Raw genomic sequence first — 17,471 nt, 5'->3', positions numbered from 1 at the left:
TAGCATCACCATCTACCTAGACCTTGTCCCTGGAAATCCAATAGTTACCCTTGACATTTGCTTCCTTGGCCCCAACATCAGTTGCTCCCCACTTTCTAATTCTCTTTATACAATGCTTTCCTCTTAGCGTATAGGAGACTGTGCAATTTCAGTGAGTGTTTAGAAAGAGACAAAAGCTGTCACTTGCTAGCTATGTGGTATTAGGTAAATAACTTAATCTCTCTGTGCCTCAGAATCATCTGTTGAAAGCAGATATAATATCAACCTTATAAAGGTTTTGAAAGAGCAAACAAAAAATCCATGTAAAAGGCAGGCACACATCATCATTATCATCTATCTCCCCTTCCCCTCTTCCCTAATCCTACATATCTTCCTTAGGTCAAAGGCTCGCCCTGATTCTCTCCCTTACCTAGACCACTGGAAACTTACTAATGCTAACCCTTTTCTCAATCCTTGCCCTTTTGGGTCCATACGTTATCCACTCAACTTCAAAGTGATCCATTTAAAACAAAATCCTTGCCCTGTCGCTCTCCCATTCATAACTCTTAAATAGCCCAGTACCACTTACCAGAAGTTTACTCAACAAACCACTCTGTAACTACCTGTAGATACACTACTCCTCAGTGCTGCTGTCAGTGCTGACGGCTATCACTGTACTAACAGAGTGCCTGGTCCAGAGCTGGCACAGGATAAAATTTTAATGAAATTAAATATAGAGCACTGAACAGAAGTTTTACAGAGAAGAGCTAACACCAGCCCTGAGCCAATAGAGGCCTGCCTATAAATGACTTTGGTCTCCTATAACACCATTTCCTTGGGAACAGTAGTCAGGTAAGTGCTTTGCTTGTCATACATAATTGCACATGACTAGAGAAACCTAAGGCTTGTATGAAAATGGACCAAAGGTTGGTGAGATGCTGGGAATATAGCTCAATGGTAGAATACTTGCCTAGTAAGCACACCCCCGAGGTCAAGCCCTACTACTACTACAAAAAAAAAAAAAAAAAAAAAAAAAAGACTGGCGGGAGAAAAAGGTGGTGTGATTTCTGTGTCAGGGTACCCCACATATCTTGGTGTGCTCTAGTGGCAGCCATACATGCCCTACGTAGGTTAAGGGCAAAAAAACTGGGTACTTTCATAGCTTCCTGGCTTCCCAACAAGGTGAAGAAACTGCGCACCTGCCGTCTCTCTGCTTTGTATACTTCTAAAATGCTAGGTAAGACTAGAGTAGACTAAAGTCTGCTGAGTTTGAGTGCCACTTTGAAACTATAATCAGAGATGTGCTGCAAATAATTTACAATTTGTAATTTAAAATTGTAAATTTAAGTTTATAATTTAAAATTGACTTTTTATATTATCAGGTTTCTAACACTGTAGCTAAAGCAACCAATAGCAAGTCCCATATGCTCAACAATTTTTACCTGGATGTTCTTTTATAATGATCCTCATATAACCAACCAGTCCATATGTCCTACAAATCAAAAGAGGGATTTGGGAATTCCAAAGGACATCTGCTAAACGTAGTAATGTACTGTAAAAGAAAACAAAATAAAGTAAGAACTTAAGCAAGTGAATATATGCCAAGCATGAAAATACTTTCTCTCTTACTAAATAATGAAGCAAAATGCATCCCATGCATCTACCTAAGATCAAGAATACAGTGAAAACACACATTTTTAGGATGCAGTCTCAAAGTAGGTATATCTTTTGGAATAGAGTGATATTCCTACTCTGTCATGCTATAAAGAAAGGTGCTAAAAATCTTTCAATGGTACAGAAAAATATTTATAAAACCCATGTAATAATATATCTCCAGATAATTCTAATCAGAATTTTTAATTCTAATTTTTGCTTGTTTTTTTTTTTTTTTTTGTGGAACTGAAGGTCAAACCCAGGGACATTTTACCTCTAATCTATGCCCTCAACCCTATTTTATCATCTTATTTATTTCTGGTACTGGTGATTGAACCCAGGAGCATTCTACCTCCAAATTACACTCCTAGCCCTTTTCATTTGTTAAAACAGGGTCTCACTAGGTTACTGAGAGTCTTGCTGCATCGCTGAAGCTCTCTTTGAATCTGTGATCCTTCTGTCTTAGCCTCCCAAGTATTAAAGTTACAGGTGTGTGCACTACGGCTGGCTTAACTAGTTTTTCTCCCCCTTCTATTTTTGTACTTTTACTGATGCATTGTAATTCTACATCACAGAGAAATCCAATGACACATATACTTGCATATATCACTTAGTTCCCTCTGAATCCCACTCTGGGCCTCCTTTCTCCTTCCCCTACATGTTAGTGAGATTAGCAACGACACCTTCATGTGCAGATATAACCTTAATGAACCGTTCCCTTCCTCAAGCCTTGTTTCTTCCCTCCCCACCTTCCTTCCTCAAGCCCCTTCCCTTATTCTACTGGTCTCTTTCCTCATCTTACGTTCCTTCTGTTTCCCTATTTTTGTACAACATTCTGCATATGAGAAAGAAAACATAGGACTCTTGACTTGAGACTGGCTGATCTCACTTAGCACAGCATTCTCTAGTTCCATCCGCTTTACTACAAATGACAATTGTTATTCTTTATAGCTAAGTAAGACTCCATTGTGTGAATATACCACATTTTCCTTACCCATTCATCTGGTGACAAACACCTTTAGCTAGTTTTTAATGACTCAAAAATAACCAATGATCAGTTTAACTGCTCTGCATGTACCTAAAAATCTTTCATATCTCAGCATTTTTCTCTTTCCCATCTTTTCAATGCTAGAATACATACAAGAGCTTCAAACTGAAGGTTTCTATAGAATTTAAAAATTTTAGAAACTGTATCTTAGACTGTACTGAGAAAATAAAACTATATAAATCTAGTATATTAAAATAACATATTAATATCAAAACTTACCTTTCAGGAAGCTGAGTTGCAACCACAACAGTAAACCTACAGAAAAATGAAGGATCATTGTCTAGAAGGTTTTCTGGACTCTAAATAGGACAGGGGAAAAAAATCCAACAATTTCACAATCATGTTAGACATGGCAGAAACAGTTAAGCTATGGAGCTATTTTAGAATACGTGAGGCAACAAATTCAATTCTAACTAAACATAAATGATACAAAGATTCAAAATTCTAAATTTCTAGGCCTTTGATTTATTAAAAATTATATTTCAGAACAGAAATAGCAATGTGCATAAACAGTATACCTCTTCCACAAAACTTCCAGAGACATCATTATTCAATTCTTGCAAGAATTCCATGGCAGCTTCAGCTCGGTTCTTTTTAGAAAGAAAGCATTTGATTTGAATTAGAAAATAGTTACAACGTAATCCCCCAATTTACAGATCAGACAAAATACACTTTGAAACTATCATGCTTATGTATGACATCTCTGCTTCCCACAGTCTTTAAACTGAGGTTCAAGCAGAATGTTACCTAAGACAAAGTTAAGCTGTCATTATCCAGAGTTCTTAAATAACCACATTATTTGTCCTTGACTTTTCTGATTAGGCAAATGACAAAAAAAAAAACAAGAAAAAAACACAACTGGTTAGCAGCCAGGGATACTCGAAATCAAGTTCAGACTCACTATAACAGCTCACATATACAATCCCTATACAAGAATCATTAAAATAACTATAACTTCCATTCTGATTTAGCTCACTAACACAATTTTGTAATTTTTTTCCCATACTGGGAGAAATCTTATTTGAAATATAAAAAGAATCTCTGGCTAACATCAGTTGAAAATTTTGTTAACCAGAATGCTCAATCCTATGAACATCAATGTTACTCAAGACTCCAAACATATAAAGGTTTACCAGATTAGAAAATGAGTTAACTTTTTTTCTCAAAGGATAAGTTATTCATTCATTCCTATATTAATTTATTTATTCAGGTCCTAGGGATTGAGCCCAAGAACATTCTACTTCCAAGCTACACCCTCAGCCCTTTTTATTTATATTTTGAAACAGAGACTCACTAAATTGCTGAGGGTTTCACTAAATTGGTGAGGCTAGCCTCGAACCTGTGCTTTCTATGGTCTCAAATACTGGGATTACAGGAACATGCCACCAAGCCCAGCTGAGAATAAGCTCTTTCAAAGTCAAGACTTTTTAGACAATCTAGCCATTATTGGCATTATTAGATGCTCACACACAACTACATTCTATAACAAATTGATTGTTTACCTTGCCAATACTGCTTCTTTGAAGGAAAAAACTAAAGTGGACAGAATAAAAAATAAATTAAAAGCTTATATAGCTGTAAAGAAAAAGTTTGTGGTAACGTGTAATGCATTCATAGTATAAAACAAACGCCATCTTGATAACAAATTGTAGCAGTCCTCTTGGGGGAAGAAAGTCAGATGAAACATATAAACAAAGCTGGGCTAATAAATCAATGTTTTCCAAGTGTCCAACACAAAACACAAATCACAAGATACTCTGAAAAACAGGGTTCCCAGGCCAAAAGAGAAAAGTAGAGAATCACTACATCCTCAATTTCCTTCTTGGAAATTCATAATATATAAAATACACATGATATCAAAGTTTGTTTTTGTTTGTTTGGATGGCACTGGAGACTGAACCCAGGGGCATTCTACCTCTGAGCTACACCCTCAGGTCTATTTTATTTTTTATTTTGAAACAGTCTCACTAATTTACAGAAGGGTTTACTAAGTTGCTGAGGCTGGCCTCAATCCTGCAATCTTCCTGTCTTAGCCTCTCAAGTACTGGGATTACAAGCATCGGCCACCACACCCAGCTGCTATTAAAATTTTATAGTAAAGAAATTTTAACTTCATTTGCCCTATTTCCCAAACTTGTCTGACCACAGAAGCCACTGGCCCATTTAACAGCTATTAATGTCCCACAGAACCAGTATTCCTCAGACTACCCTAGGGAAATGCTGTATTAAACCAAACTGCTTCTGCAAGACACTGTAACAGATTTATTTGGGCTTCTCCCCACACATATCCTCATATTCCAAGGCCCAGATATGAGTAAGGCTGCTAATCAGAGTCAGGGTGCTATTTTGTGGCATAAGTTCTCAGCTCCATAAAATAAAAGAAAGAAAAAGAAAAAAAGAAGAAAAAGAAAATTTATTCTTAACACATCCTACAATCAACCAAGTAAGAAGGGTAATAGGGCATCGGGTGTGGTGGCGCACACTTGTAATCCCCGCGCTTGGGAGGCGGAGACAGGAGGATCACTCAAGTTCGAAGCCAGCCGTGCTGGCTTATGAGACACTGTTTCCAAATAAAAAAGCATAAAAATAGGTCTGGGAGTGTAACCCGGAGGTAGAAGGGTTCCCAGGAACCCCAGTACCACCAAAACAAAAAAAGAAGGGTAATAGAACATTTTCTTTCCAGATACCAATAAAAGGACTGTTGTCAATAGCAGAAACTGTACTACCATACCAGGAAAAAGTATCTAAGCTAAATGTGAACTAAATTTTGGTTTTCATTGTATTTACTCATTGTTTCTATTTAAGTGACAAATATAATGAGAGATCCCAGACTCCAAATACCTGAAAAGTGAATTTGGAATCTAATTTGAGAATGCTCTGAAAGTTTATCTATGATAATCTATAAAGAATGTTATATAGATCATGCTTAAAACAACATCTTATAGAACTACTATAATAAAGTGAGAGACATACCTGTACTGAACTTAGAAGACCCCACAACAGGCATTATTTTTCTCATTCTTGCAATCTCCAAATGCAATTATTGATAACTATATATTAATAGTAATCAATACAGGAGCTTAGAAAGTGCCCAAATTTCATAAGAGAATAATGACTATTCTTTTCATTTTTTATTGTTTGTGCATGTGTGCGTGCGTGTAGTACTGGGGATTGAGTGTGTGTGTAGTACTAGGGATTAAGCCAAAGGGCATCTTACCTCTGAGTGACACCCCCAGCCTTATTTTTTATTTTCTTTCTTTTTTCTTTTCTTTTCTTTTATTTTCTTTCTTTTTTTTTTTTTTTTGGTGGTCTTCTACCAAAAAAAAGGGTAGAAGAGGGTAGAGGGGCCTTCTACCTCCGGGCTACACTCCCAGACCTATTTTATATTTTTTATTTGGAAACAGGGTCTCTTAAGCCAGCAGAGGCTGGCTTCGAACCTGCGTGATCCTCCTGTCTCAGCCTCCCAATTCGAGGATTACAAGCGTGCGCCACCACGCCTGGCTTATTTTCATTTTGAAACAGGGTCTTGCTAGTTTAATGAGAATCTCACTACTTTCTGGGGCTGTCCTCAAACCTGCAATCCTCCTGTCGCAGTCTCCCAAGTACTGGGACTACAAATGTGCACCACTACACACAGACACTGCTAGCACCTGACTCCCTGCCAGCACTTCTTTCTCACCACAATTCTAAACATATGGATGATTTCCAATGGAGTGCAGTCACTGATTAAGGATGTAAAGCTCAGCTTCGGCCTTGCCCGTCCAGAGCTCTGTGCTGCATTCCCTAACATGTATATGTTTGAAAAGAATAGAACATACTTGTTTCCAGCATCTTCTCCGCTGACCTGATTTCCATCGATGATTGTAAATGATCCAATACCTGGTAAACAAAATAGTCAGACAAAAATATATATTTCTAGATCAGAACCTTAAAGAAGTCAACTTAGAATGCAACCACCAAACTACATTACCTGGTAGTACTAAGTTTTTAAGAATTTCAGTTCCTGTAGCTGTTGCATTTATTAGACAAACATGAGCAGATTCCAAGGCCTCTTGCCCATGATCACCCCACAATCTACAAAACAAGACACAAATTTAACATTTAAAAAACTTCACAGAAATAAAACTTTCATGAATGGTGATCTTTGATCTTTATAGAGTGTTCTTGCATAGAGTAACTGATGTTATCACCATAGCAAACATGTGAGACAGAAACAGATGTCAATGTGGGGACTATAAGGCAGAGTAACCAAAGACTTAGACGGGTTATACTTTGCATAACTCGGGGAAGAGCATCAAAACAGAACTAGAAACTTGGCCTTCTAGCTCCTTCTCCATTACCCTTTTCAAGACAGATCACTTATAGAACAGAACGTCAACAGAAAATCCTCACTGACATTAAGGAAGTACCTTAGCCAGTAGCACCAGCTACTTGGGAAGATAAGGCAGGAGAATCCCTAAGCCAAGTCAGGGCCAGTCTGGACAACATAGCAAGATTCTGGGGTGTTTTGTTTTTCACCCACAGGCATTCTACCTCCGAGCTACACCCCCAGCCCTGTTTTTTATTCTTTATTTTGAAACAGGGTCTCACTAAGTTGTGAAGGCCTAAGTAGCTGAGGCTGGCTACGAACCTGTGATCCTCCTGTCTCAGCCTCCCAGGGACTCCACCACACCGAGCTAAGACCCTGTTTATTAGGAAAGTAAAATAAAAACTACACTGAGATTCCATCTAACCCAATTAGCATGACAATCATCAAGAAGTCAAACAACAAATACTGGGGAGGATGTGGGGAAACAGAACTCATCTCCCTTGCTGATGGGATTACAAATTAGTACAGCATCTATGAAGACCAGAGTGGAGATTCCTCAGAAAACTGGGAATGGATTCACCCTATTATCCAGCTATACCACTCCTGGGTATCTTTCCAAAGGGACTGAAATCAGAATATTATAGTAATAGCCAGGTGTGGTGGTACACATTTGTAATCCCAGTACTTGAGAGGCTGAGACAGGAGGATCCAGGTTCGCAGCTAGCCTCAGCTACTTAGTAGAGCCTCCAAAACTCAATGAGACCTTGTTTCAAAATAAAGAATAAAAAGTAGGGCTGGGGGTGTAGCTCGGAGATAGAATGCCCCTGGGTTCAATCTTCAGTACTGCCAAAAAATAAAAATAAAAAAGAACATAAAGAGTAATACATGCATACCCATGTTTATAGCAGTACAATTCACAATATCCAAATTATGGAACCTACCTAGGTGTCCATCAACAGATAAAAGAAGTACAAAATCATGGGATATTCACACAATGGAATTCTACTCAGCAATAAAATGGAGAGACCTGGAGAACATTATGTAAGTGAAATTAGCCAGTCACAGAAAGTGAAGGAACATGTTTTCTCTCCTCCGTGAAAGTTGGGGTGCAATCATGGTACAAGAGGGACTTTAGATGAGGACAAACTCCAGTGGAGAGAAGGAGGTGGTTTAGGCGCGGGTAGAGGGGAAATAAATGAAGGCAATGCTTCCCACATTATGTTCACAGGTGAGGATACCAAAGTGTGTATGCGTGTGTATATGTGCACGTGTGCGCGCGTGCTGTCCTGGGGATTGAACCCAGGGGCATTCTATCTCTGAACTACAAGCCCTATTTTTATTTTGAAACAGGGTCTTCCTAAGTTGCACAGGGCCTAACTGCTGAGGCTGGCCTCAAATTAGTGATTGTCCTGTCTCAGCCTCCCAAATACTGAGATTACAATTACACCATCATGCCAGGCTCCAATGCCTATCTTAATATCTTGTATGGGGAATGGGGGAGTGGGAAGGGAGCAAAGGGACTGCACACCAAGTGCTGTGTGCATGCAGGTCAGTGTCATTATGAACTGCCTTATGATGTGAGACTATAATGTGCCAATAAAAGTAAAATAAAAATAAAGTGTCTTGAGCTGGGCGTGGTGGCGCATGCTTGTAATCCCATCATTCAGGAGGCTGAGACTAGAGGATTGTGGTTCACTGACAGCCTCAGCTACATAGTGTGGCCCTCCCCAACTTAGTGAAACGCTGTTTCAAAATAAAGAATAAAAAATAGGGCAGGAGGTGTGGCTCAGAGGTCGAATGCCCCTGGGTTCCAATCCCAGACCTACAAAAAATAAAGTGTCTTGTAACTTAAACCTAATCTGTTCTCTACTCCATTTTTCCTAAGTTATGTAGATCCAGTGCATTTAAGATCATGATAGGCAGGCATGGCAGCACAGGCCTGTAATCCTAGTACCTAAGAGACTGAGACAGAAGGATTGCTGGTTCAAAAGACAGCCTCAGCACTGTAGCAAGACTATTAGTAACCTAGCAAGACCCTGCATCAAAGCAAATTTTAAAAGTGCTAGGGTGTAGCTCAGAGGTAGAAAGCAAAACTTTACCAAGAAAATAGAATTATTATTATATTAAAAGCCTCTCATGTTGACTTCTACAGAAGTGTCTTATAACATAGTATCTGAGCCGGGCATGGTGGCCCACCCTTGTAATCCCAGTACTTGGGAGGATGAGACAGGAGGATCAGGATCAGGGTTTGTGGACAGCCTCAGCTACTTAGTGAGGTCCTCTGCAACTTACTGAGACCTTGTTTCAAAATGCCCCTGGGTTCCATCCCCAGTACCATACATACACACACAAAATATATATGTGTGTGTGTGTGTATGTATGTAGTATACATATATATGAAATATCTGATGAACATTCTAATTGTGATTAGTAAATACGTACACTAACACAAATAAGTTATAACAATTAGAAATGTATGTCATAAATTGATTCCCATCAGAACATCAACAGGGCAAGGTACATGATCACACATGTATCATAGCTTTCATGCCAACCAAGTTACCTTTCCCCCTCTAAAATAACATTTATCTTGTCAGTACAAAAAGATATGGGGGGGAACCATTAACAAATGCCATAGCCAGATAAGTACCAACAGCACAGAGGACTGAGGAAGACTTTGATGTGCTTTCCCTGTCGCCTTCTTTAAAGCAGATTTTCCTTACTGTGTAGAGCAAATCACAACCAATTGCCCCATTCAGATTTTTATTTGCTGAGCATTATCTCTCCACTCTAAGCTCCATAAGGACCCAGACCACCCCATGTGTTTACCACTGGAGCCCCAATACCTGGCACAGTAGGAGATTATGGAACAGCTGTCAAATGAATGGAGGAATAGTCTGGAAGAACCAGATGAACTAGAAACATGTCTTTTCCCGTGAAGTAGGGCACACAGACATATGTGGCTGACAGAAGACTGGATAGTTAGAGAATGAGCCTGGTGCATCTCTAGGTAATATGTGTCAAAAAGGAGCCAAACAACAAAGCAATCCTTTCTACTATCTTGCTGGCCTGAGACCAGGGCCTTGAGACTGCTATCTGGTTCCATGGCTTTGCTTTTAACTGCTTCTTTCTGACATTTCCAAACCAATGACCAATTCCAAGTATGAAAAGTAAAGCTTGCTCTTTCAATGGAATGGACTCAGTAAAAGCCTTCTTCTAAAGCTTAATAACCTCAGCCATCTTCTCAGCTTGGTCATGTATGGTTATATTTGCACTCAAAACACAAGAACTCTAAAAACTGGTATGAAAACATGGTGGTTACAACAGCTCTGTCCCTTTGTTTCTTTCCTTAGAAGCTTAGGATCTGTGATGTGACTGGGTACAAGCTGAGAAAGCCCGAGGGCCTGAGTTTTAAAACATGGGAGTTAAGCCAGGCTCCGTGGCACACGCTTGTAATCCCAGTACTTGGTAGGCTGAGACAGGAGGATCGCAGGTTCAAAGCCAGCCTTGACAACTTAGGCCCTCTGCAACTTAGTAAGACCCTGTTTCAAAATAAGAAATTCAGTGCCGGGCATTGTGGCGCATGCTTGTAATCCCCACACTTGGGAGGCGTAAACAGGAGGATCGTTCTGGAAGCCAGCCTTGCTGGCTTAAGAGACCCTTGTTTCCAAATAAAAATATAAAAAAACAGGTCAGGGAGTGCAGCCCGGAGGTAAAACGGTTTCCAGGAACCCCAGTACCACCAAAATAAATACATAAATAAATAAGAAATAGAATCAGCCAGGCATGGTGGTTTATGCTTGTAATCTCAGCATTTGGGAGGCTGAGACAGGATGATCTGGTTTCACAGACAGCCTCAGCTATCCAGTGAGTCCCTTTGCAACTCAGTGAGACCCTGTTTCAAAATAAAGAATAAAAAATTGGGCTGGGGGTGTAGCTTGGTGGTAGAATGCCCCTGTGTTCCATCCCCAGTACAGAAAAGAAAAAAGAAAAAAAAAGAAAGAAAATCAGGCTGGGGGTATAACTCAGAGGTAGAATACCTCTGTGTTCAACCCCCAGTGCCACAAAAAATAAACAAATAAATAAATAAATATAAAAACTGGGCGTTCTGGGAAGTTACCTAACTTCTCCAAGACTCAGTTTCTCCATCTGTAAAGCACGAAGAGTGTCCGCCTTCAACGGTTCTCTCAGAACTAAGTATCTAAAGCCCCTAATACTGCACCGGCCTGCATGTCCAAATGGAAGTCTCATTCCTTAAGAACATATTATAATTTTTCTTGGCTTGGAGGCTCTAGGAAGGGCGGGGAAGCATCTTAATTACCTCCAATAACTCAACAGACAGAAGATGCTCATTAAGTAAGGAATGGGGAAGGAATAGGAAGGGGTAGGGAAGTAACAAGGGTCAGTCTGATGGTTTAACTGTGTCCTGTTACGCCACTGGCCTCATGTGGGCACTAGAAATAAGAATAGCGTAAATTAAGCTGTGCTGTAATGAAGCACGGTGGTGCACACCTGTAATCCCAAGTACTTGGGATACTGACACTGTACGATAACCAGTTGGAAGCCCGAATGCACTAATTTAGAAAAAGCCCTATTGCAAAATAAATAAAAACTAAAAATAGGGCAGGAGTGTAGCTCCCAGGTGGAATGCCCCGGGGTGCAATCCCCAGTACCAAAAAATAAATAAAATGTGCTATACGTTCTCTTTTCTAAGACAGTAAAAAAATAATAATTTTCTATATTGATTACGCATTCAAATGGTACTATTCTGCACACACTGGGTTAAACACGTTATAAAAATTTATTTCACTTGTTTCTTCTTACTTATTTTTCCTAAAGGTGACTACTACAAAATTTAAAATCACGTACATAAGCGGCTCGCGTGAGACCAGTATTAAATGTCTACTGGACGGCGCTGGCTTAGGACAAAGCCTGACGCTCGGCGCAGAGCTCCGCGGTCGGGATGGGGTGCTCGCGATCCCCTGTTCTACAAAAGAGGGGCCTGGGCGCGGGGAGGCGCGGCGGGCGGCCCGGGCGCCCTGGGGCCGGAGCCCGGCCTGGGGCAGCCCCGCGGCCCGGAGCAGCGCGCCGGCTCCCGCGCCCGCCCCGCCGAGGCCTAGGGAGGCCCGCCCGCCGCGCGCCAGGGCCGGCCCGGACGCTACGGCGCCGCCGCTCGCTCGGCCCCGCGGGCCCGGCTCACCTCAGCTGCCGGTCGTACTTCTGCTCCTTCGGCAGCTTCCCCGGCTGCGCCATGGCCGCGCCTGCCGCGGGATTAGCGGAGCGACTTCCGAGCACGGCCACCCGCTCCCCACGCGCGCAGGCGCACTGAGCGCGCGCCGCCGCCTCCCGCGCCGCCGCCAGGGGGCGTCGCCGTCGCACTGCGCATGCGTCACCGGCACCCGTCGCCTAGGCCGGGAACGGGCTCCAAGAGGCGGTGGGGTCTGTTGTGATGCCCCAGCGTCGCTAGAATAGACGTTGGACCCTCTCGGTGCAGTAATCGTGGAGAACTCGAGCTTTGCAAACAGGCGGACTTGGATTTTAATCACTTGGGCTGCATCCTGTTTAAATTCTGTCTGCTCACCTGTGTAATGGGAATGAATGGGTCTCCTTCAGAGGGGTCTGTTAGGTTGGTTTTTGTTGTTTGTTTTGCAGTACTGGGGATGAAACCAAGGGGCATTTTACCTCTGAGCTACATCCCCAGCCATTTTTTTTTTCTTTTTCTTTTTTTTTTTTTTTTTTTTTTTTTTTTTTTGCGGTACTGGGGGTGGAACCCAGGGGCATTCTACCTCTGATCTACACCCCCAGCCCTATTTTTTATTGTTTATTTTGAAACAGGGTCACACTGAGTTGCATATGACCTAAGTATCTGAGGCTGTCCGCGAACAACGGTGATCCTCCTGCCTCAGCCTCCCAAGAACTGGAATTACAAGAATGCGCCACCAGGCCCGGCTGTCTGTTAGTTTTAAATAAGATTTTGAAGACAGAGTTAGAATCACACACACACACACACACAAAAAAAAAAATAAATAAAACTTGTATGAATAACTTTCATTATAATGTTCATGATTGTCCACCCATTTCTTTCATCCTATCACACAACAACCCACGCCTGAGGGCCTGTTTGGAACTGCAAACTTAGCTGCTCCCAGCTGCAGAGCAAAGGCAGTAAGTCCACCCTGTTTTTGGACAATTCACAGTCACTTGAGCAGAGAGGGACAGTAAACATGCACTTACCAGATAATGTGGCCCTCCTTTAGAAGGAAGTTGGGGTGCTGGGAAAAACCAGAGGAGCCCAACTCACTCCTCTCCAGGGTGTGTGTGTGTGTTTTCTTGGGGATTCAACCTAGGAGTGCTCTGTCACTGAATTATATCCCCAGCTCTTTTTTATTTTTTATTTTTTTATTTTAAAAGAAGGTCTCACTAAATTGCCCAGTCTGACCTCAGATGTGCGATTCTCCTGCCTCAGATTCCCAAGCCTTGCAATTACAGGTGTGCACCACTGCACTCCTCTGGAAGCAGCCTGTCTCACTCCCCCACTCCCCCGCCAGTTACTGAGATTGCAGGGGTTCACAACCAGGACTGGCTTCCAGGGATACTTCATAGGAATGGAAGGGTGTTTTAAATAAAAGGAACAGCAGGTGTCATCTCTAAGAGAAAAGTAGGCAAGATACGCTGTAAATGCTAGTGAGAAATTTGGGTGGGTGATAGGGAATGGGCAGGGGGTTGTGAGGATTATGAACATACAAATGAGGAGGAATGTAAAACTCCCTGTTTCTTAGAAGGATTCCTTTCAGGAAGAGGAAGAGTCCTGTGGGCATGGGTATAAAGGAAGGAAGTTATTCCATGAAGAAGGGGAAGAGAAAGGAGGCTAGAGCCCCAGTGGCCAGCAAGCAGAGAGATGAGGATGACTTCCCCTCTATATCTCAGACCCTACAGGCATATTCAAGTTAATAATTGCCCGAGATGAGGTAAAAAGGAGCAGAGATCCCGTGTCCACGCCCAGGCCCTCTAGGTGGGGGACAGTGAAAGGACACGGTGACAGCTATGAGGCAGGGATGATGAACACACTTCCCGGTCCCCAGGACCAGGGTAGGGGCACCCCCTCCTGTGGCTTCCCAGGCTCCTACCCGGCATCCATGGGGCAGAACTGATGGGAGACAGAGGCACGAGGCTTTCCCAGCTCATTGCGAGCTTTATACTGCCACATTTCCTTCTCCAGTTGGACAAGTGAAAGATAAGCGATAATAAATATGTCCAGGGAATGTAGGAAGGTCAAAAGGTAACACGCGAAAGTTCTCTGCTTAGCCTCTCGTGTTCATGGCAGTCAGAAACTGCAAGAAAGGAAACATCCCCCAAATATGAAGAAATACAGAATTTTGAAAAGGGCTGTGTTGGTGGTGTCTGTAAAAAGATACCTCAGGGAATTAGTTTCTTTCTTTCTTTTTTTTTTTTTTTTTTTTTTTTTGCCATAACAAAGAACCATGAACCGGGTGGATTCAAACAAGAGAACTTTGTTTTTCACGGTTCTAAGGGGCTGGAAGTCTGAAATCAAGGTGAAGGCAGGATTATGCTCCTTCTGAAACCTATAGGGAGCGTGCCCTACTTCTTCCTCATCCTGGTGCTTTGCCAGCAATCCTTGGCTTGCAGCTGAAGTATTCCAGTCTCTCCCTCCCTTGTCACAGGCACTCCCACCCCCCTTTTCTTTGCCTCATTCTGTGACTCTTCCCTCATGAGGACAGCAGTCACACTAGATCAGGGCCCACCAAATGACCTAATTTCCACTTGATCACATCTACAAAGACCCTATCCAAAAAGATCACATTCACAGGGACTGGGTTATTAGGACTTCAGCAACTTTTGCAGGGCATACAATTCCATCCATAGAACCATGGGAAGGTGCCTCTGCTCTAGCTAGGGAAGCTGATTAGATACAACCACTGCCACACAGAAACTCGGGCCTCCCTGGGTGTTTTTCCTTTTGTGGAGTGCAGCAATGCAAAGGTATCAGAGCAGGAAGCCACGGCTTAATTCATTTGGGTCATTGTTTTTCAAGGTGTTATCCTGGGTCAGCAGCATCACATCACTAGGAAATTTGTTAGAAATGCAAATTCTTGGCCTTATCCCAGACCTGCTAAATTAGAAACTTTGCAGTGAGGCCCAGGAAACTATTCAACAAGCCTTCCGGGTGTTTCTAAAGCATACCTGGGTTTGAGAACCACGGAGCTAGGCCAACACATGCTGAAAAGGAGAGAAAACTGAGTTTTCGTGACCGCAATACCACCCCTGTTTACTGAACACTTAATCTATGTACCACGCAGCCCTTTGGCACGCACCACCTCTTGTGCTCACAACCACCCAATGCAGTAGACACTGCCATTAACCCTGCTTCGTAGAGAGCAGAGGCTTGGAGGGGGTGGGGGTAGGGGACAAAAAGTAAGAGATTAGAAACAAATACTCCAACTGATCTGGCCAGACTCCAACTCAAGTCAGATATCTACCCATCTTTGTTGATCTCAGTCAGGGAAGTCTGGATCTATGGACTCCCAGAAAGTCTGGGGAAGCCTCTAGTCTGTGGGAGACTGGCCAGGGAAAATGAGTCCCAACTCAGGATACCTCTAGAGCCTTGGCCACTAGCCCTCCTGGCCTGTGCTTGGTCATTCCAGCCCTTCCAACCCCAGTGCTCACTGACTTACTCTTGCCCCTGTCCTAGGAGCTCCTTGAAGACAGCAGAGGTAGCCGGGCGTGGTGGCACATGCTTGTAATCCCAGCATTAGGGAGGCTGAGACCTGGAGGATCACGGTTCACGGACAGCCTCAGCTACTTAGTGAGGCCCTCTGCAACTCAGTGAGACCCGGTTTCAAAATAAAGAATAAAAAATAGGGCAGGGGGTGTAGCTCGGAGGTCAAATGCCCCTGGGTTCCATCCCCAGACCCGAAAAAAAAAAAAAAAAAAAAAAAGACAGCAGAGGTGTTCACATTCCTATCACCCATACATGGCCCAGTGCTTGACATCTAGCACGCCTTTGATAAATGTTTGCTGAATGAAAGAATACATTTCTAAAACCACTTCCACCATATTTTCTGCACTTTAAAATATGTTACTTGGCAATGTGTATATCATCTAATTTGGTAATTCTACTTCTAGAAATTTATCCCAAGGAAATCATCAGACACACACGAAGATGTATAAATAAGGATGTTCACTGCAGTGCTGTTTACAGTAGCGAAAACTGGAAATAGCACATATACCAGAGCAGTGTGAGAGGATTGTGTTAAGTTCTTCAAATCTAATCAAGCAGGGAAATGCTTACTGAGGGCATTAGATGAAAAAATTAATCTCAAAGCTATGAATATACACATATATTTCTGAATATATATATGTATGTATGTATGTATGTATGTATGTATGTGTATGTGTGTATATATATCCCTGATTATTCTGTACGTAGTAGAAAAGCCTGGTAAGATGGTTACTAAAATGTTAACAGTGTTGGTTGTTGGTTAGTGCTATAACTAGTGACTTAAAATTTCTTTTTATGTTCATCTGTTTCTTATTATTTTTCTACAATGAATAGGTATCACTACTATATTTGGAAAAGTAATGTTTGGGGGGTTTTGTTTTGTTTTGAAATGGGTCTCACTGTGTGACCCATATTGGCCTTGAATTCATGATCCTCCTGCTTCAGCCTCCTGTGTAGCTGAGATTATGGGCATGTGCCCATCTTTATTTGAGGTTTTAAATGTGCTCAACAAACCAAGAGAAAGAGGTAAGAACAGAAGTCTTAGGGTCTGACTCCTTAGTACCGGGAGTCTCACAGATACCATCTCATCTGACACCCATTGGGCTGATAAACTCTTTAGTCCTGTATAATAGGTTTAAAAAGCAAACAGCCAGGCATGGTGGCACACCCTTGTAATCCCAATATTTGGGAGGCTGAGACAGGAGGATCACAGGTTCCAAGCCAGCCTCGCAATTTAGCAAGGCCCCCCACCCTTGTTTCCAAATAAGAAGTAAAATCTGGCTGGGGGTATAGCTCAGAGGTAGAATGGCCCTGGGTTCAATCCCCAGTATCACACACACATAAAATAAAATAAAATATAAAACACAAATAAAAGATGTCAAATTCAAAGAGGTCTAAAAATTTGCCCCAGATCACTCAGCCAGTGATCTAGATGTCAAGCCCAGGTTTATCTAAGGCCACATCCCAGGCACATTGGATCCCATTACACGCGCAAGCGCATGCGTGCGCGCGCACACACACACACACACACACACACACACACACACACTTGCATGTAATGTAGTGCTGAAGATAAAACCCAAGAAATGCTTTAAAAAAAAATAAAATATATATATATATATATATATATATATATATATATATATATAGGCATGGTGACTCACACTTGTAATTCTAGTACTTGGGAGGCTGAGACAGGAGGATTGCAGGTTTGTGGCTAGCCTCAGCTACTTAGTGAGGCC

At 42.1% G+C, this 17,471-nt stretch overlaps 1 protein-coding gene across 3 annotated transcripts in view; it reads right to left on the bottom strand.

Annotated features, from left to right (window-relative positions):
• The window catches only part of NAE1 (NEDD8 activating enzyme E1 subunit 1), a gene marked incomplete at both ends in the record, with an annotated part of 30,530 nt that extends 18,288 nt beyond the window's left edge, over positions 1-12,242 (bottom strand). Inside the window, 7 exons of one of the 3 annotated variants that reach the window (XM_080704146.1) lie at positions 1,422-1,531; positions 2,900-2,979; positions 3,199-3,270; positions 4,183-4,213; positions 6,499-6,563; positions 6,646-6,754; positions 12,190-12,242. In XM_080704146.1, the coding sequence (XP_080560272.1) occupies positions 1,422-1,531; positions 2,900-2,979; positions 3,199-3,270; positions 4,183-4,213; positions 6,499-6,563; positions 6,646-6,754; positions 12,190-12,242 (520 nt within the window). The remainder of the gene's footprint in view (positions 1-1,421; positions 1,532-2,899; positions 2,980-3,198; positions 3,271-4,182; positions 4,214-6,498; positions 6,564-6,645; positions 6,755-12,189) is intronic. The other 2 variants (XM_080704147.1, XM_080704148.1) reach the window with 2 other exon arrangements.
• Between the last annotated feature and the right edge of the window lie 5,229 nt (positions 12,243-17,471).

The sequence above is a fragment of the Muscardinus avellanarius genome (genome assembly GCF_963383645.1).
Source record: "Muscardinus avellanarius genome assembly, chromosome: 10".
Lineage (NCBI taxonomy): Eukaryota > Metazoa > Chordata > Mammalia > Rodentia > Gliridae > Muscardinus > Muscardinus avellanarius.
Note: the sequence above shows the minus strand (reverse complement) of the source record. Positions and strands in the feature narration are given on the sequence as shown.